The sequence below is a fragment of the Esox lucius genome, chromosome 16, assembly GCF_011004845.1.
Source record: "Esox lucius isolate fEsoLuc1 chromosome 16, fEsoLuc1.pri, whole genome shotgun sequence".
Taxonomy (NCBI): Eukaryota; Metazoa; Chordata; class Actinopteri; order Esociformes; family Esocidae; genus Esox; species Esox lucius.
This window is the reverse complement of record NC_047584.1, coordinates 18630744-18658053: the sequence shown is the minus strand read 5'-3', so window position 1 is coordinate 18658053 and position 27310 is coordinate 18630744. Positions and strand designations below refer to the sequence as shown.

Sequence of the window (27310 nt, the reverse complement as noted above, 5' to 3'; positions counted from 1 at the left end):
AGGATGAGGTAACTGTTATGCAGTTTTTTCCCCTGAGGCCTGAGCTGGAGTCACACCTCTGATTTTATGGTCGGTTATGACGTCCTGTGAGCAGACAGCAAGGACATGGAAAGACGAGCCCCTTGATGATCCAGATGACCTGGCTCTGTCACCTGTGGCCAGGGGCACGGACCTGAACGTCCTTATTCATCAGTGAGACTACGTCTCAAATGGCACACTAATTTCTCCCTATTGCAGTACTTCTGACAGGCCCCTGGTCTACATAGGGAATGTGGTGTCATTTGGGACTTAACTGAGGTTTTTCTTGGTTCTTTCATATAAGAGAGCTAGGGATTGTTGCTTTTTAACAATCCCACAATATGTGCTGTCTTAATTGGGTTCATTAATTGTGTGTGCAAGTTCCTAACTGTATGCATGTAATAGAGACTGAAGGAGTGTGTAGTAAATCACTGATTCACCTCTTTTACCCATGGAAGGTTGAATGCTTTTTTCACAAGGTCGAAGGAATCGGGTCCAAAAGGCACTTTTTTCACAACATAGTGCAATTTTGGCAGAGCACATAAGGCTCTGATCACAAGTAGTGCACCGCATAAGGAACGTGGATGCTTATCTACCATTCCACATCGTCCCTGTCTAGACCAGGACAACAGCCCACAGTCACGCAGAGCTGGCCAATCAGACAGTGCCTACAGGGCAGTTGGTCTCTAGTTTTCCTGATTGCCTCTTCCCTGTGTCTGTCACACGGGAAACACGTCTGTAGGATACACTGATGAAGAAAGACTGACCAATAAACACGGAGAGTAAAAGAGGGGGCAGGCAATAGGGAAGTCATGCTGTGGAGAAGAAAAAGGAGTCCTAAGGAAATCCCCACTGTCTGATTGATGCAAGAGGCTTGACACAACATCATTGATTGACACCTACTTGCTCAAAGTTGAACAGTTATGGTATGGATACCATAAGATGAATGTTTCCCATGCAACGGTGTGCACCTGATTGTTGTCAACGAACCATGGCTGCTTTGTCCTTCAGACATAACCAATAACCGAAACAGACAGCCAATGTTCTGTGGTCAGAGGCAATAACATTTTCACCCGCTGCTTTTACCCCTTCATCGGCATGGCTGCTTTGTCCTTCAGACATCTGTCTGCCTACATATACAAGAACATTTGTCCCATTCTCAGGTTCTTGGACGTTTTTTGAATTAAGTATCTGTTTCCGGGGGGTTTTGGGGGGTGGGGGGGGGTGGGTGTTGGCGGCTCTGTGCATCTGTTGCATGTTCCACAGCCCTGTTTTAATGTAAGATATGTGCAAAGGAATCTGTCTGTGTGTCTCAGAAGAGTCATTAGCCTGTGTGTGTGATTACGGCCGACAAAACGACTGTCCTGCCACCTTTGAGCTGCTGCTGTGGGAAATTCAAAGCAGCACTTTGAGCACATTAAGCTGCGTCTAACTGGCTAGGTCACATCTATACCAGTACAACACCTGTCTCAGTGAGACGACAGAAACCAAAACCTAGTCATTAAACCAAACCAAATGTCTTATCTCAGACATTTAAGACATAGTAGGACACATTAACCTACCATAAACACGCAAATATGCTTCCTTAAAATCAAAGACAGGACTGACATACTCCCAATACACTGACAGTATTATGATAGTTCTACAACTTGCTGGGAGACTTGACTTTAGGGGATATTGTATGGCCCCTCTGTATGTATAGACTAGATATCTGTGAAGCTGCTCTCTGAGCCATTCATTTTGCCTAGTAATGTTTTTCATCCCAGTCCCCTGAAATGTGCCATTTTGATATTTTTCCCAAATGTCAAATTATTTCTAGTGGAATGTAGTTCACAATATAGGGAACAAGGCACCATTTGGGAAACCTCTTTTGAGTTATTAAGTCACACTGGCACAGAGCCAGATCACTGGTTCAGGAATCACCACTGCTTTATTCGTTTGAACACCACCCCAATATAAATGACGTGACGGAATGAGACTGTGGGTTTCATTGCAAATGACTGTAACATTGGAAGCTGAATCATAATGTAGTGATAATGTAGTGATGTCACACACACACGCTCCTAATCTGACAGCCGTTTTACTACCTGGCTATTGTTATGTCTGGGAAACCCGCACCCCTGGAGGATTTCAACTACAGCAACAGTTCCAGCTGTACAGTTAGGCACAACACTGGATACATTCCAAATGAGACCCTATTCCCTATACACACTATGGGCTCCGGGAAAAATTGTCCACTTTATAAGGAAAAGGGTGCCGTTTAGGACGCGTCCAGGCATTGTGTTGAATCAATGCGCCTCTCTGTGTGTGACATTTTCTCTTAAGAAGAGAAAGGTGGAGAGTCTTTCACATCCCCAGCACAAGTCACACCCCAGAGACATTCACATCTCTACAGGGTCATTTCTAGTTCTTAAGTGTTGTGGGTTCAGCAGCACGTCCTCCAGTTTGGTAATGCTTTATCACACCAGCTTCTTCCTATTAAACAAGTCCTATTTTAACTGAAACTATGTGTGTCCACTTTAGTGTTACCCCTCAATCTCCTGAGCTGTTGGCTGTGGTAGTCCGTTTAGCCATGCTACCAGCAGTTGAAAGCCTATGACTTTAGGTGTTGGTTAAAAAAAAAAGCCCTATATTGTGACTAGGGTGCTATTTGAGATGCAGACTGGGGTTCCGGTAAGAGCTTCTGCAAGCTTCTAAGAGATGGCTCTCCCCCTGCCGACCCAAACCCCATCAGACGTGCCACAGGCTTTAAACAGGATTGCCTCTGACACGGGCTATGTAACAGTAACCAAATATGTAAATGTTATTACTGTATGCAAAGTGGCGGCTGCAGGGAGTAGAATTCTAAATGAGAACTAAGAGGGTTAGGGTGGTAGGAGGTGTTTCTAGACTGATGTGTGGGGTTACAATTGGAAGGTGGGGGTAAATGCCACCCATTCTGTCTGCCATTGCTCTATTGTAAACAAATTTGACACCTTCATGGTATGGTAAGATGGATATTTGCTTTATCCAGTGCAGATTCAAGGCATTTGGGGACAAGAATTCAAACTCAAAGCCTTGTGCATTCTTTGTTCCGCTCAAATAATAAGAATTATATTTCAAGACATCAGACTTAAGCCATATAGCATGGCTTAGCGAGTCAAACGCTGCTTTAACACTAGCCACAGCTACATTAGGACTGGCCAAATCAATGGCTATTTATTTATTTATTTATGTTACAGTGATTGGCTCTGGAAACGTTTGGCTCTAGCGTATACCTAGGGGCATTTCACTCCTCAATAGCAAGAAAATGAAAAGATATTTAGGCTACATCTGACTTCCATTATAAGCACATCCAAATAGTTTTGTCCAACTACAAATGGTCTGTTGTTGAGTTTCGGTTAGCTGACTAACTAATGAACTAAAAGTAAGACTAAATTAATGGATCTGACGGCTGGTGAATTATCTGTTGTTTTGTTCTTGAGCATGACAGTGTCTTGTTGTGTCTAGATGATTAGTCCAAATTGGTTGGCGGCGGCCTGTCCTCTGCTTCCCCCCAGAACACAAGTAGGCATTATGGACAGCCATTGTTCCATGGTCTGGTTACTAAGGATCCCTATTCATCAGAGAATACCTTAAAGTTATAGTTTAGGCAAAATTACCCTTACCTGGGGTTATGTCTGAAGGCCTGTGGTGTTGTATTTCAAAATTAGTAATTCTTTACTTCTCTCCGAGCCTGTCAAAATGATGCTGCATTTCTAAGAATAAAAGACCATCACGTTACAAATTGCAATTAGCTAACTAGAAATTGACATAATTGTCCCAAAGATGACACTGCAATCCTATTTACCAGTATTGAACTACTAGATGTCAGTGAGATTATATTTAGATCTATGGTTTAGCTATTTTCTATGACTTCTGTATGACCATTTGCTTTCAGAATTGTGTGAATGTTTGGTAGCCACAATTGGGAAATGCACTCAAATTCTAATACACATACAGTTTCTAAATGACAAAATAGAGCTGACAGAATATTACTGCAGCATGATATTTTGGATCAGGTTGAAGACATTACCGAACATATTTGGGAGGTGTTGGCTCTGAATGATATTGACGCTAACAATGTAGCATGGTGTAATTCAGAAACTGTGAAATTGTTCACTAGCAGCTTGTTGGGCAATGGCAATTTGGTTGACCTCAACATGACATTCCCCAGACAGAGTTGCAGTGCCATGTGTCATCTGGACTGTCCATCGTGTGTGTGTGTGGATTCCAAAATCCTCTTCACCACATCTACAATTTTAAACTCCATTGAAGAATATATAATTGCTGACAACAGTGTCAGCAGGATCTTTTTCCATCATCACTGAGCAGGAAATGTTGTGTTTAGAGCAAATAGTGCCAATTTGAGTTATTCAATTCCAGCAGTTACTTTTGCAGTATGCCAGTGATTCCGTTGTGTTGCCGTGGCATCCTGCCGTGACAAAATCTTTCCCTCCACGTCTGTAATCAAAACGTTTTGTTGGACAAATCATTTATCAGGGGACAACATCTTTCTTAAGGGTATTTAGCATGTTTTTTTTCTGCATGCGATTGGTGCAAGACAGATCGCACTGTCATAGTAATTGGAGCCATCGGTACGCTCTATGCAGGTGAGCTGTACAAGAAACACAGATGTCCTTAAGCCTCGATCACACCTACAACGTCATTGCGCTGTTATACACCAGAAGTGAATTCATTTCAAATGGAACGCTGCGATTGGCTTGCAGTATTGCAGTGCAGATGCAGTTTCAGAACGTTTGGTCTTGTGTATGCGTTGGATTTATCTAATGTATGCCTGAAAATGTGTGGAAGCAGGTCGAAAGTAATAGCGAAGGGTAAATGTCTTTTTTTTTTGGTTGCACTTATAGCAAACGTTCTCTTATAAAAAAAAATGACATACATATTTTATTGATAATTCACTAACTACAACATTAATAGTACATATTTCAGAAAATGCATTGCAAGCATGTCAAGTTTTACAGCCTATAATATAATCTCAACCTAAAATTAAAAGCTTGGAGGTTATTACAATTCTAAATAGTCAAGATAGTATTGATAGACTCATTTGAAAATGAGACCAACTGCTGAGATGGTGAAAACAGATTGGGGACTTTCACCCACTGATTGGCGAGCTTCGGCTTTTAGAAGAAGATCGGTGGTTACTGTACTTGACACACAATATGCTCAGCAAAAATGATTCTCTCCTTTTTATAAAAAGCAGCATGCAACACCTGTGGAGAATCAATGCACTCTGAGTAATTGCATAGCTGCACAAAATGTTCTGCAAGCTTTCTGCTTTGATGCTGTAGGTGTGATCGAGGTGTTACTGTGTTCAAAAAAACAGTTGTTCTCCCTGTGAGCACCATGCGCGGAGCAACTCTTGTTCACCTGATGCTCAAAACTAATTATTTTAGAGTGTATTGCTCTGTTGAAGGAAGGAGATCGCCATAGGAACGCGTGTTAAAGGTACCAGTCGTTTGTTTGAATGACCACATTAATTAACTAACTTTTCAGTTAAAACACTAATTATTATTACCTCGTTTAGACATATTCATTAATATTGGTGCCACAATTGTATCCAAAGTTATATTGGGAAACAATGAAGAAAGGCAAAGCAGGTTTTGCTAGCTAGTTGTTCATCCAACATTAAATTGATCTGTTTTTAATGTGATTTTTCTTTAAGTTGTGTTTGTTGAAATATTTTTGTCTGTTGCAGCAAAAATTATATTGGCTCCAGGAACAATAGTCTTAGGTAACTTCTGATGAAAAGTCTGAATTAAAGTCTGAATAAAGAAAAATAACCTAAATTATCGTATTAATATGGAGAAACAGATTAGTACCCTACCAGGGCAGAGGGGAGAGGAAGCTATGGAGATAATAGAGGAGGAATAGAGGAGAGAGGAAGAAAGTAAAGAAGAGATGGAGGAGGGAATAGAAAGAAAGAATAGATGGAGGAGGGAATAGAAAGAAAGAATAGATGGAGGAAGGAATAGAAAGAAAGAATAGATGGAGGAGGAAATAGGAAGAAAGAATAGATGGAGGAGGGAATAGGAAGAAAGAATAGATGGAGGAGGGAATAGGAAGAAAGAATAGATGGAGGAGGGAATAGGAAGAAAGAATAGATGGAGGAGGGAATAGGAAGAAAGAATAGATGGAGAGGAGAGAATAAGAAGAAAGGTGAAAGGAAGAAAGGAAAGAAGAGGTGGAGCAAACGGAGGAGGGCATCTAGCTACCTGCATGTGCCTCTTGCCCCCAATAAATGAGCTGAACTATAGAAATATTTTCAACCCCACCCACTCCCACCAACGCTCAACAACATTCCCCCCACAGCAAGATCATTTTCCAGAGGACACACTGCAGTGTGCAATCAGAAAAGTAACTGCTAGCATTACAGGTTCCTAAAGTTTGTTTTCAAGCTAGTTTCTGCATGTACAGCAGCTTTTGCTAGTTTGAGTAACATGGTTTAAATTAATTAATTTGGATGAAGCTGATGATGGAAACTTCAGGCTGGGAGAAAAGTTAAGAATGGCTTATCGTGAAATATGACAACATGGGCCTTCAGACAAAACCGTAAGTAATGGGAATTTCACCTAAACAGGATTTTAGTTTGAACTATCCCTTTAAGGTTACTAAAACATGCAGCACTGGTACTAGTTTTTCAGAGGCTCAACCTTGGCTAAAATTCGTAGAAATTAATCTAATTAGTAGTACAAGTCTCGATTCAAGTAAATAGTTTCTCTGTTTAATTCATTCTGTTTTTATGCATTTAATCTCCAGACAAAATCATGAAAAAAATTAAAATGCCCTTGTGATTAGAGCACAAAGCTACATCCTTATCTTTTAGAATAATGTCATCTTCACATGTTGCAGAGTGATTACTTCAAGTCATGTATTTTAATCACTGGTGTATAAGTTGATACACCAGAGATGGAGTTTGTGTTTTTGTATCTTATTTATATTTATATCTAGTCAAATATGGAAATCCATATTTATGTTGATAGGATTCTTTGGTTCCTTTAGTGTTCATCAAGTTTCCCATTTGCTCCATGAGTGTTTTATGAAGACTCAAGGTTCCCTAAAGACCTCTGTCGGCTCACTTCTGTAATGTTGGCGCTTCACATAGCATCCATCTTGCCAAATCTGACCCCGTCCGGACATCTACTAGCTCAGTTTGTTCCCTACAGAGTGCACTACATTGGGCCATAGGGTGCAGAATAGACAATAGGTTGCATTTGGGAGACAGTGATTGAAAGCAATACAGCTTTTCATCCAGAACATTTTGAAAGGTCACGTTGACATGAGCCAAATTGTACATTTTTTCAAAGTTGCCAATGGGGAAGAAGGTTAGAGCAGGAACAAAGATAAAGACATCTCCTTCAGGAATCGATCGGGTCCAATTTTGAGCAGCCAATTAGTATTCAACTGGGTGGTGCTCACTGATGTATAGAAACCAGTGGAGAAGCGTTCCTCTCTGATTCACTGTGTGCCGCTGGCCTTCAGTGAGCCCTCTGACAGAATTTGACTGACAGGACCCAGCATTGCTTAGCTTTGTGGACTCGCGCCATGTGGGATGTTATTAGCAACCTTTCTCTTACATTTTATCCATTGCAAAATTCTGAGTTGAATTGTATTCTGTCATGTGAATTAATAGAATTAACTAGAGCTGACTGCACTGCTTATCAGGAATATGTAGAATTTACCCGTATTTCATTTTCCTTAGTTTTAACCCTGTTGATTGCTAATTAGTTCTGATGACGTTGACATGGAGTTCGGTCCTTTCATGCGATTTGCCAGTGCCATTTGGGCAGCCCTGGTGTGGGGATGTAGGTGGCATAATGCAGAGCTCCAGTGAAGCATGGTCCTCTCAGGTCTGCTTTAAAGCTCTTTTACATTCTACCATGTGCCCCGCGGTGTGTGCTGTCAGCGCCACACTAACTGGTTATATCCAAGGACAGCCTCTGAACATTCTTGAGGTTCTAACTCCATATTAATTCTGTCAAAGACTTAAGACTTTGTTGAATCTTGGAGATTTTTGATCACTTTTTTTGCCTTCTCATTCTGGAGGGCACTCTATATTAGAAATGCCTAAATGTAGATTTGGTTGATATTCCTACCCAGTTAAGATGTAACCTGCAGATTGCTGGCAGCGTCAATACGTGAGGAATCGAACATTATTTATTTACTAGGTTCTGTGTGTTATCCCTCTGGATTTTAGACTTGCAATAGCAGCTCAAGGCATGTTGATGGGGCAGGCCAGAGAGGCGGGGGGGGGGGGGGGGGGTTTGAAGATAGCAGGAGTGGTCTGAAGGCATTTAGACTAGAGAACACTAGAATAACAAGGGCTGCATTTTAAATGGAACCGTATTCCCTTTTTGGTAAACTGTATTTGACAAGACCAATATGGCCTTGTGGCACCCTCCAGCAAACGTCTCCCTTAAACAGCTGTGCACTAGGTAAGGGTAAGGTTTGGTGTTTTGAACATGGGCTACACAAGTACTGGGGAGGATTTGACGGTTTCAGACGAGGCTATGCCTACAACACTCACGGCTCAGTTCAGCACCCCTACTGCTTCGATACGAGACAAAGAAGAGAGGGATTCAAAGGGCAGAGACACAGAAAATATAAAATTTTCATCAGAAAGAAGCCTGACACATCTATAGAGCTTCAAAGCTGCTCCCAACACACAACTTCAAGGTTTCATATTAATGCACCTTATCATATCAACCAGCAATGATCTGTTCCCTGTGGGAATACGAAGAGGAGAGAAAGTGAGATTGAGAATGAGAGAATAAAGGAGAGAAATAGTACAGCATCACCTAGATCCTCTGCATGCATTCTCTCAGATGTGGGGCCTGACAGTGAATCCCAGGACGATAAAACTAATGGTGTTACAAAAAAGGTCCTGTTGCGAGGACCAAAAACGTACTGTAAATTCTACCTTGACACTTTTGCCCTAGAGCAAACAATGAATTACACTTTCCTTAGCCTAAACATCAAGACCGCTAGTAAATTCAACAAGGCAGGAATTGTCTTCTACAAAAAATCTAAATCTCCAATATAAAACAACAATAGTACCCTTTGCCCTCTATGACAGCGAGTTATGTCTTCACACCCAATTTCAAGTTTCTTGGTTTCAACTGAATGTTTGGATGAATAGAATAGACAAACCACACAACCAAGGTATAACTCAGTAATACAAATAAGAAATAAATTATCATGCTAGCAAAACGCAATAGAAAGATCACAATACCAAAACAGGTAATCTGAAGAGTATATACATAAATGTCTACACAGAGTATGTGTATGTGTGTTTGGACGAGTACGTGAGTATGTTTGCCCAGTTCAGCAGAGTTAGTGTACTGTAGGTAGATAGGCCTTTCAAAACTCTGCTAAAATATTCTCAGCGCACAACACAAGACCTGAAATAATCCATGCAGGGCAGAAGTTGGACTATTCCCACTGATCATCCAAGTCCTGAAGAGCTGTTAAAACTCACAACCCCCCCGTTGGACTCCTGGGTGCAGGTATTGGTGCAGCGTGGGTTGGAATCCAGCCCAGTGCTGGTTCAGCAAAAAAAAAAACTCCATCTTTCTACGGTTTTTCTATTAGAAATTCTGACGCTTTCTTTTTCTTTTGTTACATTTTATTTTTATAAAATGTTTCTGACTTTCCACATGATTTGGCAATTTAAATAAATGTTTACCATGACAGTGGAACCCTTGAAAATGTAATTGGCAGAAAAAGGAGAAAGGATGCAAGAGGCTTTTAGCCCTCTGGAAAATATTTGGAGATTCAATGAAATATGGAAAACAAGAAAGATGATACAGCAGAAATCTTCTTCTCCTACATTAGACCGGATTTGCCATTTTTGTCCTGCGGGAAATGCTGCTGGCTCCAGTGAGCTGTGTTTCAAGATGAAATGAAAACACAAATGGCCCAGTGAGATTGCCCTATACCACTAGAACCAAGTCACACTGAATCAACCCTGTCTCCTTTGGTTTGAGCAAAAAGCAATGTCTGCAACTGAATATCTTTTATTACAGCTCTGGTAGATAATGTACGGCTACCAGTTTCAATGTGTCTGCTATGAGAGAGAGTAAAGGGTAGGGAGGTAAAGAAGGAATAGGCAGACAGATGGTAATCTCACTGAGGTCCACAGTCTCAGCATGGGGCTTGCCTGATGCGTTTGAGGTGGATCGCCACACTTTGTTTCAACTTAACTTCTGTCTCTCTCTTGCTGCCTCTCTCCATCTCTTCTCGTCCACCTGCTGCCATCCCCGACCCCCCTTTCTTTATATCGTTCTTTCTCTCCACTTCTCACTATCCTATCCTGCCCTTCTTCTGTGGCCTGCTATTCACTCTCTCATCCCCCTCCCTCTCCACCACCCACGCGCCTTCCTTTCCCTCTATCTCTTTCTCTCTCTGACAGCAGCAGTCCAGGGAGGACCATTGATTAATTCCTCTGTGAGTCGAGTTGCCCAGTACAAACTGTAATCAGCCACATTGGAGGACAGCAAGTCTCACCATATTCCCACCTTTGATTTCTTCCTTCCATTCACCTGCTTTTTTCTCCACTTGCACAAAAATCCATGTGAGGGGGTTGTGTTGGGGGGGGGAGCATAAAGCACCCGCGTTCATTGTGCGTGGAGCACTGCTAATGCTGTGAGAGAGAGAGAGAGAGAGAGAGAGAGAGAGAGCCTCTGGACTGCCAAGCCCAGTCACCAGTTGAATGCGGCCAGTGTGCCTGGACAAGGAATGAGAGCGCTGGGGCAGAAGATTCACTTTGGTACGCCGATTAGCGCCAAGCCCACAGGGGAGATTTATTCCACAAAGGGCCTCCCCCCTGCCTGCCTCTCAACCTACCTGAATATCTGATCCAAGCCAGGAATAAGGAGGGTTAAGACCTGTTACTTCTATCCTGCCCATCTCTCTGGCTCTACTGCTGCTAACTAACTGTAAGTAGCTACTTGAGCCTGTTGTGATACAGGACGGCGTTTGGAGCATTGAGCTCTGAGCTCTTAAACATTAAGTCAGCATTGTGTGAAATAGTACATTCTCAAAGAGCTTTCCAAATTAGTTTGGTCTCTTTTATTATTTACTCAAATTTGGGAACTGAAATATGTCATTGACATCAACAGGTAGGCTGTATAGAAAGTGATGGGATTAAGTAGCTGTTGCTATTAGCTGACAATTAGTTGTTGTTCTTTTTCATAGATCTTTCAAAGTTATATTGATGTGCCCCCTGCATTGCCTGCTCTGTTATCAAATGGGTCCTTAATTAGGGGAATATTCTTGTGAGTAACTCGTGGGCGGAGAGTCACTCACAGTCTTGTCTGTTATCCAGGTTTAGGAGGATGGAATAGCAAGGAAAAGAGGGCTTTAATTTGCCTGTTAAGGGAGACATCTGAAATTGGTACTTTTATGTATCTCTTTACCAAAATAGTGGCAGGTTAGCCTATTTGTTTTTGCTGAAATCCCGTATTGCCTCTTTAAAAAAGGATGCTGGATATAGGACGGCCGGGTCTCCATGGTGATCCCATTGTTTCCAGAACACCGGAGACCTTGTTTTCCCGTTGTCTGTCTCTGTGCGTGCTGCCAGAGGATGCCGGCTCAGACGGTAGGTAGAGTTTGTGGTTCAGTTCTGCACAGCAGTCCGCTGTTGTTTATCATCACCCATTTTGATCGATGCTCATGACAGAAAGTATTTGCAGTCACCCTGCCTTGATGGCTATTTCTTCTCCTGTGGCTGCAGGCTGAATGTTCTGTGGCTCTGGGCTCTGTGAGTCCTCTGTGTAGTGTAGCTGTAGCCTACGGTATGTTATCAGTCAGTGGTCCATGTAGTAAGGCTGGCTTTAGTAGAAAAGGGTGTGTGACGCCTTCGAGATGTGTAGGGGTTGGGTGTGTTGGGTGTGTTGGGTGTGGTACATTACTGTACAGTACAGTCTTTTGGGGACAGACTTCTCCCTTTGGATCCCCCACAGCTGTCAGTTTAGATCAGGGTGGGGAATGCAGGACTTGGGGGAGGGAAAGGGCATTGATGCTGTTGTCCTTCCGTCAGCTGTAAATGGCCGGAGCCTGGACCATGGAACTGTCATGGACAGGGTCTACCTCTCTGACCAAACCCCTGTTCACTTTCTGCCGCCTGAACTCCTGCCATCGACAGTGAGGATCTCACTCGCAGTAGATCCCTGTGTCATCCTCTTTACTCCTAGTTTTTCTAGGACACGCCCTGGGTCCAAGATTGGGATTTATTGACTTGATTTCCCCAGCGACATGTTTTCTATGATTGGTTTTAGCTCACGATCACGGAGGAAACGGTTCACAATCATTCGTCCAATGACGCGCAGTCATTTCACTGCATATGAAGACTGAATGTCTTATCTGGCGGCCTGTTTTATGTCTCCTCACATAATCTCATAGTTTCCAATCTCTCTCCTTCTCTCCAGCAACCAGTTCCACAAAGCTGGAAGATCTGAACTATCTTGATGAACAGCGTAACACCCCCCTGCGGACCTCCATCCGGCTGCCCTGGCATAACACAGGGGGGAGGGCACCACAGGACCCCAAAGGTACTCATCCATACAGCTGTTGAACAGCACGGCCACTTTCACAAATAAACAGCAACGCCTTATCATTGTCAGTTGCACACAAGGGCCGACACCATCGAAATGGAGAGTTGCGTGTTTACAGTAAGGGTTTTTCTGCCTTGCTTCAGGGCAGAACAAAATACTGTTCAAGTTTATCGGCTCTGTGTTTTGATCTAGCATCAGGTTGCTGCCTGAGCTCATCTACCGTTAGGCTACTTGCAGCCCTCCAACTCCTACTCCATGTATCACAGAAGTGCTGTTTTTCTTAATGACTACAGTGGTACACTAGGAATGGCACTTCAACAACCAGGCTTATCCTTAGAGGAGCTTTTCAAACAGCGACTATTCTGTTTACACCATTGAGACCCCGTTTCTCCAAGTTTGCTACCCTCTATTCTCTTATCTTGGTACAAATTCCCAGTGTTGGCTGAGCAAAATCTTGCCTTGTAAATATTTCATTCACGTCATGAATAATGCAGTATTACATCATTAAATTCTTGCAAACTATTTAAACGTCTTTTTTAAAATCTGTATTATCTGCTGCTGTCAGTACAGAGTTGTTGGTATTATGTAAACAGTCCCTGTAGACACGCTGTTGTGCAACCGTCCATATTTATGAACATTATGTATTTGGCTTTCCAGACACGGTAAGCAGACTGACCGCAATAAGAGAAAAAGGCATTTTCATTAATTTGCAAACCTTTACTATCTGCCTCCATGATTGCCCATGGCTGTTTAAAAGCTTCTTCAACTAAACCACTATTCCCGGAGTTCATTGGTGAGTCAGTAGACAGGGCGGACTAGCGGTGGTCAGGCAAGGTGTGTGTGTGGGAGCGAGAAACAATCAGTGCTAGCCCCCCTGTTGGAGAACACTTGCAAACAAGCCTAGCCAATGGAGGTAGCTAGTCACAGCTCAGAGAGAGAAGAGGGGGTGGGGGGGGGGTTCACAGATCACACCAAGATAGAGAGAAAAAGAAAACTAAAAGTGAAAAAGAGAGAGAGTGCTGCCGTGGAGAAATAACTCACTGTTTCGCTGGCAGAGCAGTGGATGAGGGACTCTCCTCCCCCTTACCAGCCATGATAAGAGCCGGCCGGCCGGCCTGCAGCAGGTGTTTATCACCAGGCTGACAGTCAGCACTTATCACACCTGGTGTAGACAGATGTGCCTGATTTCCAGTGCGGATCAACTAACATGTCAAAGCCGGAGATATTCGTATTCCTCAGATGGTGTGAAAAACGAAAGAATGAGTGAGACGATTCTGATCAAATTCCAGCAGTAAAAGATGTTGATCTCAGTGAGTTTTACCTTGACTCTGCCTGGTTTTTCCAAAACCAAGGCTTGGTTTCACGCCAGCCAGGGAGCAGCGCTGTGAATTGTTTCTCCACTCTCTGTGCTTGGCATCCTTCCAGCACCGGTGTAAAAATGTATGAGGAATAACAAATGCGCTCCATGAAACAGGTTTACATGTTTATCTGTTTCTATTTGGTTCCTCCAGGTCGCTTCGCTCCATACAAGCCGGTGGACATCATGCTCAAGCCGTTGCTGTTCGAGGTGCCCAGCATCACCACGGACTCCGTGTTCGTGGGCCGCGACTGGCTTTTCCAGCAGCTGGAGGACGCGCTGAAGGGCGGCAGCGAGAACGCGGAGAGCCGCGGCGCCGTCGTCGTAGGTGGCGTGGGCTTTGGCAAGACGGCCGCCATCTCCCGGCTGGTGGCGCTCAGCTGTCACGGCGGACGCATGCGCCAGATTGCCTCCAACAGCCCCAGCGCATCGCCCAAAAGTAATGAGTTAGCCCTGTCGACATCCTATATAATGCTGTAGACTACTTCTGAATGGACCCCCTATGGGTCCTGGTCAAATGTAGTGCACTATATTGGGAATAGGGACTATTTTGACCCTCTGACCAACATGAGAATACAGCAGTGGGGTTGCTAAGGACAACAGGATTAGAGGCTCATCAATCAGTCTAGTAGTAGTAAAAACAGTGCACCATTTAGGAACTACACTGCCGGGTTTTGTGGGGTGGAAATCTGTGTTTATTATCACAGCAGATGAAAAAAGACACAGAGATGGGCTGGGCCATGTCTGAATTTACAATCCCAACCACCTGTCTAAACATTATCGATCATCTTTTGTCCATGTGAGGGGCGTGGCTGCTGTGCAGATGGACGGGTACATTGGGGGTAATAATACAATTGGAGCTACCTGTCATAGCTTCTGTTTCTAGTCAGGAGTTTACTTCATCCCACTAATAATTGAAGAGGAGTAGGCCTCATTTTTTCTTGCACTGTAGAAAGATTTAGATAGCTTTGACAGGCCGTTGTATTCTCATGTAGTCTATACATTAATTATATAGTGAGGTTACCTGTCATACATTTGGTTTTCTACCAGGTCTCAACAATAATGATGGCCCCAGGCCAGTAAAATGTCAAGTCAGACTAATAAAACTAGCAAGTCACTGTCCCAATTGGGCCCCTGCAAAAACCAGAAAAGGAACGAGGCAAATCTAGTTCAGCCGGCCCACAAGTGATGAATGTTGTTACCCGCACTGTATTCGAACCACTGGATTTAGCCACTAAACCACAGAACTGCACGCTTATCAAGTGTCAGTAAAGCGTCTCGACATTAGATCATTTTGTTACACATTAACATCTCAAAAAACTGTTAAAAAGCCATACATTTCATAGATGCTATTATGGTGGAAGTAAACTTAATAAGAAACGTCAGTTTAACAATGCTTAATGGTGTTTAGCGAAATATTCAGACTTGGCGTAATGTTAATGTGTGACAAAATGATCTAATGTCAAGATGCTAAACTGACACTTGGCAAACGTATAGCTTTGTGGCATACTTAAAGATACAGTGGGAGACCCAGGTTTGCTTCCAGTGAGTGAATAACATACAGTGGGGAGAACAAATATTTGATACACTGCCGATTTTGCAGGTTTTCCCACTTACAAAGCATGTAGAGGTATGTAATTTTTATCATAGGTACTCTTCAACTGTGAGTGACGGAATCTAAAACAAAAATCCAGAAAATCACATTGTATGATTTTTAAGTAATTAATTTGCATTGTATTGCATGACATAAGTATTTGATATATCAGAAAAGCAGAACTTAATATTTGGTACAATAACCTGTTTGCAATTACAGAGATCATACGTTTCCTGTAGTTCTTGACCAGGTTTGCACACACTGCAGCAGGGATTTTGGCCCACTCCTCCATACAGACCTTCTCCAGATCCTTCAGGTTTCGGGGCTGGTGCTGGGCAATACGGACTTTCAGCTCCCTCCAAAGATTTTCTATTGGGTTCAGGTCTGGAGACTGGGTAGGCCACTCCAGGACCTTGAGATGCTTCTTACGGAGCCACTCCTTAGTTGCCCTGGCTGTGTGTTTCGGGTCGTTGTCATGCTTGAAGACCCAGCCACGACCCATCTTCAATGCTCTTACTGAGGGAAGGAGGTTGTTGGCCAAGATCTCGCGATACATGACCCCATCCATCCTCTCCTCAATACGGTGCAGTCGTCTTGACCCTTTGCAGAAAAGCATCCCCAAAGAATGATGTTTCCACCTCCATGCTTCACGGTTGGGATGGTGTTCTTGGGGTTGTATTCATCCTTCTTCTTCCTCCAAACACGGCGAGTGGAGTTTAGATCAAAAAGCTCTATTTTTGTCTCATCAGACTACATGACAAGATAATGAGAGGATCTCTTTGGTTTGAAATGCATTCATGTACTTTAGCAGACACTCTTATCCACAAGTACTTACAGTTGTGTGTGCATATATTACTGTACTGGACCACTGTGGTAATTGAACCTTCAACCCTGTTGGCAGTGTGGAAATGACCATGCTCTACCATTGGAACTACACAGGGCCTCACTGAAATGTCAGGCATCTTTTGGCTGCAGTCATTGCTAAACTAAATAATTTCTTTAAGATGGTTGTTGTAAATCTGACAGAACAGGATTGTCATCATGGGAGGTAATGTACTTCCTTATGAAGGAGCACATGTAGAATACGTTCAATCCCCAGCCACTACTGTTCAAATTTAATGTAGTAAAGTACCTGTCTCAGTTTTGCAGCGAGGGCTGTGTTGAGTCTTTTTTGAAGAGGCTTATTCTCTGAGGAGTAACATAATCTCTATGATTTCTGCTGGCACAGCTTGTTGTATGTATGTTGTACTACACAGTACGTTGTGTTAGTGTAAACTCTCTGTGATTGCTCATTAATGTCAGGCTGCTGATCTTCTGTGATTCCGATCCCAAGAGCCCTCTCCTGTTTCTCTTTCCCCTTTGTTGTGGAAGCACTGGAGTATAGTTAATGGGCTATATGTTTGTGGTCTGTCTTTGCATGCGTTTGGATTAAACAAAATGATTCTAGTGATGACTGGGCCCACCTAATGATCCTCCCTGCTCAGGAAACAAATGTTATGCCCCTGCAGGAAACGAATGAAATGTGTGGCTGGAATTTGATAAGCAGTCCTGTGCTATTTGACATTGAATGCCTGCTATATCCTCAGTCAGTGGCATTTAGGACGTGACACTGCCTGGAGAAAATGGAACCTCATCCTTCTTATCGTATTTAATATTACAACCATCATTTTGGGCGCTCTAGTGTAAAAGGTCTGTCAAATAGATTAGACTGTGAGTTGAAATAACGTTTGGCAACATGTAGTCAACAAAAGGGTTTTCCTTTGTTGATTGGTCAGGAGCTGTTATGACAGGAAGTGACTGTGATTGGTTTTACACTTTGAATGGAGACTTCTGAATGTTTATGAAGAATGAGTCTTGGTTATATTGATGTCATTTCTATGCTGTCAGTAGTTGTAAAATGCTCAATAATGCTGAACCTAATTATAAGCTTAATATATAATAATTTATGTTTATTTATATATGTACAAATGGGGGACAAATGTAGTATACACCGATCAGCCACAACATTATGACCACGGACAGGTGAAGTGAATAACACTGGAAATCTTGTTATTATGGCACCTGCCAGTGGGTGGGATATATTAGGCAGCAAGTGAACATTCTGTCCTCAAAGTTGATGTGTTAGAAGCAGGAAAAAAGGGCAAGCGTAAGGATCTGAGTGACTTTGATAAGGGCCAAATTGTGATGGTGTTCCCGGTCTGCAGGGGTCAGTACCTATCAAAAGTGGTCCAAGGAAGGAAAAGCGGTGAACTGGTGACAGAGTCATGGGTGGCCAAGGCTCTTTGTTGCACGTAGGGAGCGAAGGTTGGCACGTGTGGTCCGGTCAAAAAGACGAGCTACTGTAGCTCATTTTGTTGCGTATGGGGCTGCGTTGCCGCAGACCAGTCAGGGTGCCCATGCTGACCTCTGTCCAATGCCGAAAGTGCCTACAATGGGCATGTGAGCATCAGAACTGTACCACTGAGCAATGGAAGAAGGTGGCCTTGTCTGATGAATCATGTTTCCTTTTACATCATGTGGATGGCCAGGTGCCTGTGCGTCGCTTACCTGGAGAACACATGGCACCAGGATGCACTATGGGAAGAAGGCAAGCCGGCAGAGGCAGTGAGATGCTTTGGGCAATGTTCTGCTGGGAAACCTTGGGTCCTGCCATTCATGTGGATTGTACTTTGACATGTACCACCTACCTAAGCGTTGTTGCAGACCATGTGCACCCTTTCATGGCAATGGTATTCCCTGATGGCATTGGTCTCTTTCAGCAGGATAATGTGCCCTGCCACACAGCAAAAATGGTTCAGGAATGGTTTTGAGGAACACAACATCGTGTTCGAGGTGTTGACTTGGCTTCCAAATTCCCTAGATCTCAATCCAATCGAGCATCTGTGGGATGTGCTGGACAAACAGGTCTGATCCATGGAGGCCCCACCTCGCAACTTACAGGACTTAAAGGAACTGCTGCTAATGTCTTGGTGCCAGATACTACAGCACAGCTTCAGAGGTCTAATGGAGTCCATGCCTCGATGGGTCAGGGCTGTTTTGGCAGGAAAGGGGGACCTACACAATATTAGGCAGGTGGTCATAATGTTATGGCTGATCGATGTATATAAATATTCTAAGGGCAGAATATTTTATGCTTTATTGACAGAGAAGAGTTCCACAAATAGCCGTAGGCATTAAACCCATACTGCAGTGGTATCTGTGCACCGGAGGCAGTGACAGCTGGACCAGCCTCAGCTACAGAAAAACAATACTCATTGTCAGAACCAGAATGTGTTATTTCATCAAACAATGAATGAAAATGTATGATTGCAGACCCCGAAACAGAAGTAAAAGACATCCTGACAAAGACTTTGATGACCGTGTCTCATCTGCTTGCTCCTTCAGGTGGTGGGGACACTAGGAGTCCAGACCTCCCTCTCAGCCAGCCGCCGCAGCCTAACCCACCGCCTAGCGCCACCAACACCCTGAGGAACAGCAGCTGTCCCAGCACCCCCGAGATCCAGAGACGCAAGGAGGAGGCCGTCAAACGCCTGGCCAGCAAGGTAACGCAGGTTCATCCACTGGCCCCATCATAGCCCCTTAGACCAGTCCTGCCATTTGTTCATCAACTAGCCCCATCATAGCCCCTAAGCCCAGACCTGCCATTTGTTCATCAACTAGCCCCATCATAGAACCTTAGCCCAGAACTGCCATTTGTAAAGTTGTTATTCTGACTTTGTTGTATCCCAGATCACTTTCAGAGTGCTGGTCAAAAGCAGCACTTTGGAATAAGATGCCACCTGCTTCTCTCCCTCTGAGATAACAGCATTTAGAGAAGTTGGTCATCTCTTGGTTTGCATGGATATGGGTTTATTACACCTGATTGCTTTGGAGCATATCCTCAATTCCCCAGTCTGGTTTAAGGAAAATGGTTTGTTTTTATGAAGGGTGTCTTTGTGCTCAGAATAGCGAAAAGTCGGTGAGAGTGTCTTTATTTTAAATGAAGTCTGGCGTCCCAAGGGCTAGCATTCACTTTAACTAATAATGTAGTGCAGAGGCACGTAATTCCCTTCTCTCTCAGTCTACTTCTTCTGTCCTTCATGCCATCCTTCCATCCACCCCCTGTGGAGTCACTGACTTGCTTCCTTTCATATTAACGCTGTTTCCTTTAGTATTCATAAGAGTTGATCAAAAAACCACTCTGCGTGCGGTATTCCGGTGATTTATGTTTGTTTACACTCATTTCTTTTTATATGATGCAAGTAAAGTAAAAATTCCCTGGAGGACCTGAATGTTTATTAAAGACAATCACAGAGTTCCTGTTGAACTCATTCTCACATCATAGGGCCGTTTGATTTGCGGTGAGCTCCGGTCTCAGTCAAATTAGCGCTGCTCTTAATTCTCCTTCATTAAATTGAACTTTATATCCTTTGCGTAGTTTCTTGGGCCCAGTTCTCCAACACAATGGGCAGGGAGAGACTCTTTAACATGCTGTGACTGCCTGTGCGCTCTTCATTCACGCACAGAGAGGGAGATTCTTTTTTGGGCTAATCCTACCATTAGCGGTGCAATATAAAGGGAACAGACTGTTGTTCAGAATGTAGACTCTGTTGCAGAATGAACATGTAAGGAGTATTTTCAGAGAATCCTCAGGTTGAATACTCACATCTAGAAGGATGTGGCTCCACGTTTACAAAATGGACATCCTTATAACGAAATGTACCATAATAACATATGCACGTGTAGCAACATCCATTTGTCCTTATTAGTCTAACCAAGTGGATCTGCTCAGGTGTTAATTGCCTTCGAGGTGCCCTGCTGAGTTTTGTGATTGCAGCTTATTCACCACTTAATTGTTCCACCCCACTGCTTTTTAAATCTCCATCATACATTTTCCAGATAATTTTATGGCCTCATATATACTGTATTTATCCCCTTATGTCATTTTCCGTTTCAAATACTTTTATTGCAGAGATACATATAGGGGTCATTATGCAGCTTAGCACACCATATACAAATATTACTGTAAGATGTTTATAAATTCTTCAACTTCACTAAAACATTTAATTCATAATTGTTCCTAGTGCGGTAAAATGTACATTCTAGTCTTTTCGCCTCTGATGTAGATCAAAGGATTCTTTGAGTTGTTCCAAGGCAAGGCCGTAATTGCAAATTGGACATCGTAAATCATATAAATATACTTAAAGTTTGTGGGTGGTGAACAGAAATCCCTCACATCCCTCATCAGTTTTTCTTGCAACCCTTTTTTCAAATCAGATGACCCCACATGGGGTCATAACCCCACTTTTTAGTTATTTTCAACAAGATATTTCATTTTTTTCCACTTCTGCCCTGTATGGATCAGATGAGGGCTAACATGGAATAGCATAGCGTGAGATAACAACAGCCATCCTCTGCTGCAGGGAATATATGATGAGCCCAGCCTCAATGAGCCACACACCACTGGAGCCCATCTGAACATATTTTAACTCTGGGAGTCTCTCTTATGCACTAAACTGCTTTCAACGGCAACTCTCCAAGCAGTACTCATCCTGTGGTGTTGTTTCTGCCACCCCACACTATAGCTTCAGTCATCCCGGCTAAATGAAAAGGAAATCTCTTCAAAAACAATTTCTTATTCATGATACAGTAGTACATGATGAGCGTTTGCAGTTGCAGTAAGGCCTCGGTAAAGCCAGAATCTTCATTTGAATACACTTAGACTTCAAGGCTTTGTCTCTGAATGACATTAAATGAATGGAAGACGTCCTTTCTAGAAACTTCCGGTTGTGTTGCAAAGTATCACCTTGGAACGTGTGACCCACCAGATGTCCATGTCTTTTTGATGAGGTAGTTACCTGCATGGAGTGGATATGAACCACATCTGTGAGACATTGTACCTCACTATGCTGCAACCTTCCTCTCAGTTGCCTACAGAAAAGCTGAACAGAAAAACAGTTTCTAATTAACAAGCTGCGGTCTCCTCTCTTTCATCCTGATCTATCCCCAGCAGTGGACATCTGGTCACCCGTGAACATAATACCACATGACCAGTTTCAAGGCATTGCGTGTCTTCCTCGCATTAGTATGCTATATTGACAGCAAGTAGGGCTGGCACAATTAGCGAGTAACCTTGTAATCCACAATTATTGTTATAGACTGTCTATATAGAGTGTGTAAATATATACCAGGTTTTTGTGATGTAATAGAATGAGACAAAGATACGTCTGGTCAGAACTTTTTCCAGTCTTAATGTGACCTATAATGTGACCAATTCAATTGAAAAACGAACTGAAATCTTCGAGGGGGAAAAATGAAAAATAAAAACCTTACACTAACCTGGTTGCATAACTCTTATAACTGGGAATGTGGCTGTGTTCAGAATTAACCATTTACATTCAAACTCATGTTAAATAGAAGTCATTACATACCTGCCATCATTTAAAGTGACTCTGATTATTCACAAATAAAGTTCAGCTGTTCTAGTAGGATTTTCCTGACATTTTCTTAGTTGCATCTCAGAGCGAAAGCCATGGTCCGCAGAGAGCTTCCAAAGCATCAGAGGGATCTCATTGTTGAAAGATATTGAAAGGGTACAAAATAATTTCCAAAGCATTAGATATACCATGGAACACAGTGAATACAGTCATCATCAAGTGGAGAAAATATGGCACAACAGAGACATTACCACGAACTGGACGTCCCTCCAAAATTGATGAAAAGACAAGAAGAAAACTGGTCAGGGAGGCTTCCAAGAGGCCTACAGCAACATTAAAGGAACTGCAGGAATTTCTGGCAAGTACTGGCTGTGTGCTAAATGTGACAACAATCTCCCGTATTCTTCATATGAATGGGCTGTGGGGTAGGGTGGCAAGACAGAAGCCTTTTCTTACAAAGAAAAACATCCATGCCCGGCTGAAGTTTGCAAAAACAAACATCAAGTCCCCCAAAAGCATGTGGGAAAATGTGTTATGGTCTGATGAAACCAAGGTTGAACTTTTTGGCCATATTTCCAAAAGGTATGTTTGGCACAAAAACAACACTGCACATAACCCAAAGAACACCATACCCACAGTGAAGCATGGTGGTGGCAGCATCATGCTTTGGGGCTGTTTTTCTTCAGCTGGTACCGGGGCCTTAGTCAGGGTGGAGGGAATTATGAACAGTTCCAAATACCAGGCAATTTTAGCACAAAACCTTTAGATTTCCGTTAGAAAGCTGAAGATGAAGTTCACCTTTCAGCACGACAACAACCCAAAGCACACATCCAAATCCACAAAAGCATGGCTTCACCAGAAGAAGATTAACGTTTTGGAATGGCCCAGCCAGAGTCCAGACCTGAATCCAATAGAACATCTGTGTGGTAATCGGAAGAGGGCTGTGCACAGGAGATGTCCTCCTAATCTGACAGATTTTGAGCACTTTTGCAAAGAAGAGTGGGCAAATATTGCCACATCAAGATGTGCCATGCTAACATACTCCTACCCAAAAAGACTGAGTGCTGTAATAAAAAGGTGCTTCAACCGTACACTCTTATCCAACCAGGTTATTGTGAGTTTTATATATAATGTATATTTTAGCATGAGACAAAGCAAGGACACAGAGGCAAAAAACAGGTTCAAGTCCTGCAGGGATGTTAACAACTTAACTTGAAATCAAAAGAAACAGAAACAGCTCAGGAGCACACTGACAGAAGATTCCGGCAGCTTTCTCAGGCTCGCAGGATGCTGTAGGGCTGGCGGTTCAGTTACGCTAATCTGTCTCACAGTCTATGAAAACAGAGAGAACACAGGCTCATCATTTCAGTACTGACCTTTCACAGCTTTACAGCGGGCTTCCAGGACCGCTGGCTGGCCACAACCCCTGCTCGGTGCGGATGTGGTAGTGGAAGATGTGGGTTTGGCCTGGGATCGACCAGAAAACATCTCTGAATCTGTAGCTTTTCTTTTCTTGGTCAAGCAGCTTTTGTTGCTTAATAAAGCAAAGGTTAACTAGCTAGAAGGTTGGTCACTGGATCGCTAGTAAGACAATGCCTGCATGATGTGTATGTGTTTTGGAGGCTGAAAGAGAGAGCCTGTATGCCCATTCCTTCTCCCTCATATTCCACCAGCTGATATAGGTGGAACTGGGTGTGGAACTTCCCTAAATCTAGTGTTGATTATATTATTCTGCTTTTCTTGGCCATCAAGTCCAGTACAAATACAAGTCATGAGAAGTAAAATCCAAATCACCAATAGTCAAACAGGCAAGTCACCAATGAGTTGAGTCCAAGTCTAAATAAAATGGTACTTGCTAAAGGGCACAACATGTAGCAAATAACTACTTGCCCTCATCAACATCCCATCCCTGTAGCTGCAGAATGTAGTTGCAGATATTAAAGTAATTGCGGTCATTTACCTGAACAATAACCGCCCTTAACCAGCGAACGTTAAAAAAAAAACATAATGAAGAAAGTAGCAGCAATAATGGTTTTTACATTTTCTTGTTTCCCTGATCCTAGGATACAGTTGTGTGCCAGATAGCTTCCTCTGCCTTTTGGATACTAGTGACAAAGAATTTCCCGGGTTTTAGGGCACTACTTTTTTACAGCTAATGTGCCATTCCTTATCAGTTCACAAGGATTCTCTTTCACCCATGGGAAATTAGACCGTTTTTAAACGTTGCAGTGGGGCAAGTAATTTGCATCCATTGAATTTGCGTGAGCAGATTTAGGCCCTACTTCTCTTCTGATGGCGTCCGTACTGGTGTTTTCCTGGGTCAGCCGTTTCTCTGGCCTCTCTGGGACGTCTGTGTGCATTGGGACAGGCATTCTGCAGTAGACGCATGCTGTGGGACTTCAACGTGGTGTCACCTGCAAAGTGTGTCAGCTCCTCCAGGTTTGAGTGTAATTAGGACACGGTGAGAGGAGCCCCAGAGCCCCATGGCGCTGCCACCGCCCCACCTGCCCCTCCCCCCTGTCCAAAACAGATGTCCGTATCCATGAACACAGTAGAACCTGTTCAGCACATTCTACTTCAAGACTTACACTTGGGGGCCTGTGTTTTGAGGGGGTTAGTTGAGATCACTGAGCATTGCTTCGGCCATCTCATCATCCTACCCCTCTGTCTCGTTAAGGGACTGCATTCATAAGTGCATAGTGCAGTAAAACATGCAAATTAAAACTAAAAGAGGCATTTCTTGTTGGACGAATGTAAGTAGACCATTTGTTATTTTGTGTGTATTCGGTTTTATTTCTGGGGATAAGTCCTCTACTCGGGAGTGTTGGAGTGGGTTAGATGTCCAGCTGTTTTGGCAAGGGGGGTGGGTGGTATTTTGTTTTTATGGTGTCTGCAATTAGTTTGTGTACTTGTTCTATTGCTGTCTTTGTTAGTTTTCTCATATATTATGAAAGGAAGCAACCATTCTGTTGACGTTTTGATTATTAATTGCATCTTCAAATAAAACATATTTTAATGTTTTATTAGAAGCCCCAGCTTTGGGTCCAGATAATCAAAAAGCATTTTATTTTCTGCATTTTCTCACCTTTGAATTCTATTGCATAATAGCAGCAGTTAAATGAGGTCGGACGGTTTAGTGGATTTTCTGATCTACTGTATTGCATCCAATACCTTTTAGTCAACAGGCCTTTGACTTCATATGAGTTTTTAGGTCACAGAGCCAGCTTTGCACATTTCTACCGACTAAAACCATATACAGCACTATGCTGTAAGCTCCGCTCAATGAATTCTGTGGTATGATTTTCTAATGGACTGTAGATTAAAGTCTTTTTAGTTTTAACCCACTGAAGTTCCTTGTTGTTCCCTGTCTTTCCTCCTTTCAGGTAGTTGCCTATCACTACTGCCAGGCTGACAACACCTACACCTGCCTGGTGCCGGAGTTTGTGCACAGTATCGCCGCCCTGCTGTGCAGAGCACACCAACTTATTGCCTACAGAGAGTTACTGCTGAAGGAACCTCATATACAGAGCATGCTCAGTCTGCGCTCCTGTGTCCAGGACCCCATGGCAGCCTTTCGCCGGGGTGTGCTAGAACCACTCACCAGTCTTCGCAAGGGTACGATGCTAAGCTCTTCACTCCTAGATGAATTCAAATCTGACTCACATTTCTATAATGAAGGGTTTCAGTGGCTCACATTTTATATCAAGTGTATTATAACTGATTATACTAGGGATGGACCAATAAGAAAATGATTGGCCGATGCCTATATATACCACAACTGGCTGATTTCGATAGCAATGTTTTGTCATTTCTGTTCCATTTTACCTTAGGATGAATTACATTAAACATGCTGCTTCTGATAATGCTTACAGAGTAGGTTAGTGAGCTATGTAACTCAAAACTGATTAATGAATGCCATTGTTGGATTTTTGAGTGGGAGTAATTTGATTAAATTAGCTGGGTTTCTGAAGATTGTTAGTGCTCTGACATAGTTTCCCAGAATTCATGTCTCTAACAAAATGTTAATGTCAGGAATTTATTTAATTTCTTGCTGTGACAGCCACGGGTTTGCTAATGCCTGAGCGCCATGGTAAAATGAACACAGTGGAAACACTGGAAAGCCCAATCAGTCTGAAGTATTGGGTAAATTTAAAGCAATCGCCCAATACCGATTATTACATTTTTGACAGCGTTGATTATTGCTGGCAGGTATGTCGGTGCATTCCTAGATGGAATAGTTTTGCTTCCTCCAGTCTGTGTAGAGATAGATATGAACAATTCCAAGGTGCCCTTCAGTCTCACAAACAGATGACTATAAACAGTCCCTTTAGAGAACACTTACTTTTCATTGACAAGAGTTGCATGTCTTGGACACACAACCTGGGTTAAACTCTGGCCTTACTGAGGGATCAGAGACTGCTGGCTCATTGTTAATTGCTTAGTGTAGATGCCCCGAGTTTGCTTTGACATTATTGATTTAATCGATGTTGCACTAAATGGTTAGCATTATTTTGCTATTGTCGAGACAGAAAGACACAAGACTATCTTTAGGTCATCATGGTCCATTATGCACACACACAACCTAATGTTTTTGCTACTCTGCACTGAATCAGTGTTATTTCTAGAGCTTAAACAGCCTTTGCATGTAGATCACAAAACTCAGGGTTTATATGATTGAGATTGAATAATAATGAGAACCAACGTGCAGGATGCAGAACCAAGGAGGAGACAGAGACAGCATCTCTCCAGTGACAGAACCATTTGAGTTGGCCACTCCATCAAAACTAGAAGCATCGTTGCCTTGCATGGCCATTTGTAAAAATATTTAGTTAAGGCCCTAGGCTTGAAGATTTACAAAAATAAAACACTTCAGAATTTAAGTGAGGTGTATATATTTAAGAATGCAGCTTTATCAAAACAGATTGGAAGAAGAGTTGAGATCTGCACATTTTCCTGTAATTATTATTGTAGCATAATTCTTATCACTGTAAGGAGTTAGAATATGGATGTGAGGAAGAACTCTAGTCAGCATCCCTTTTGGCTCCTCATTCCCTATATATTACACTTCTTTTTGCCTGTAGCACAATTGACCATGGTCAAAAGAAGTGCAATAACGTATATAGGGAATAGGGTGCATTTAGCATGTAGACAAAGCTGTTCCACGGCCATGCTTGGATACTTTAGTAGAGGACATCCTGCTACGGTCTCCACATATAGCTGTTATGAGCACTGTGCTGTAGATGGGTACTGTGGCTGACTTAAGCTGTTGTTGAATTGTTGTTCATTCATTACTGCACTAGCTGATGTAGAGATGTGGGAGAATAGCAGAGCA

At 42.9% G+C, this 27310-nt stretch overlaps 1 protein-coding gene across 7 annotated transcripts in view; it reads left to right on the top strand.

Moving 5' to 3' along the window:
- Nucleotides 1-27310, top strand: part of tanc1b (tetratricopeptide repeat, ankyrin repeat and coiled-coil containing 1b) — a 142156-nt gene that overhangs the window by 88779 nt on the left and 26067 nt on the right. For 6 of the 7 annotated variants that reach the window (XM_029125838.2, XM_020054922.3, XM_010890827.4 and 3 more), the window contains exons 8-11: nucleotides 12486-12608; nucleotides 14123-14407; nucleotides 18947-19104; nucleotides 25362-25593. In XM_029125838.2, coding sequence (XP_028981671.2) covers nucleotides 12486-12608; nucleotides 14123-14407; nucleotides 18947-19104; nucleotides 25362-25593 — 798 coding nt within the window. Of the gene's footprint in view, nucleotides 1-10828; nucleotides 10995-12485; nucleotides 12609-14122; nucleotides 14408-18946; nucleotides 19105-25361; nucleotides 25594-27310 lie in introns of those variants that run through there. The other variant, XM_034286718.1, reaches the window with a different exon arrangement.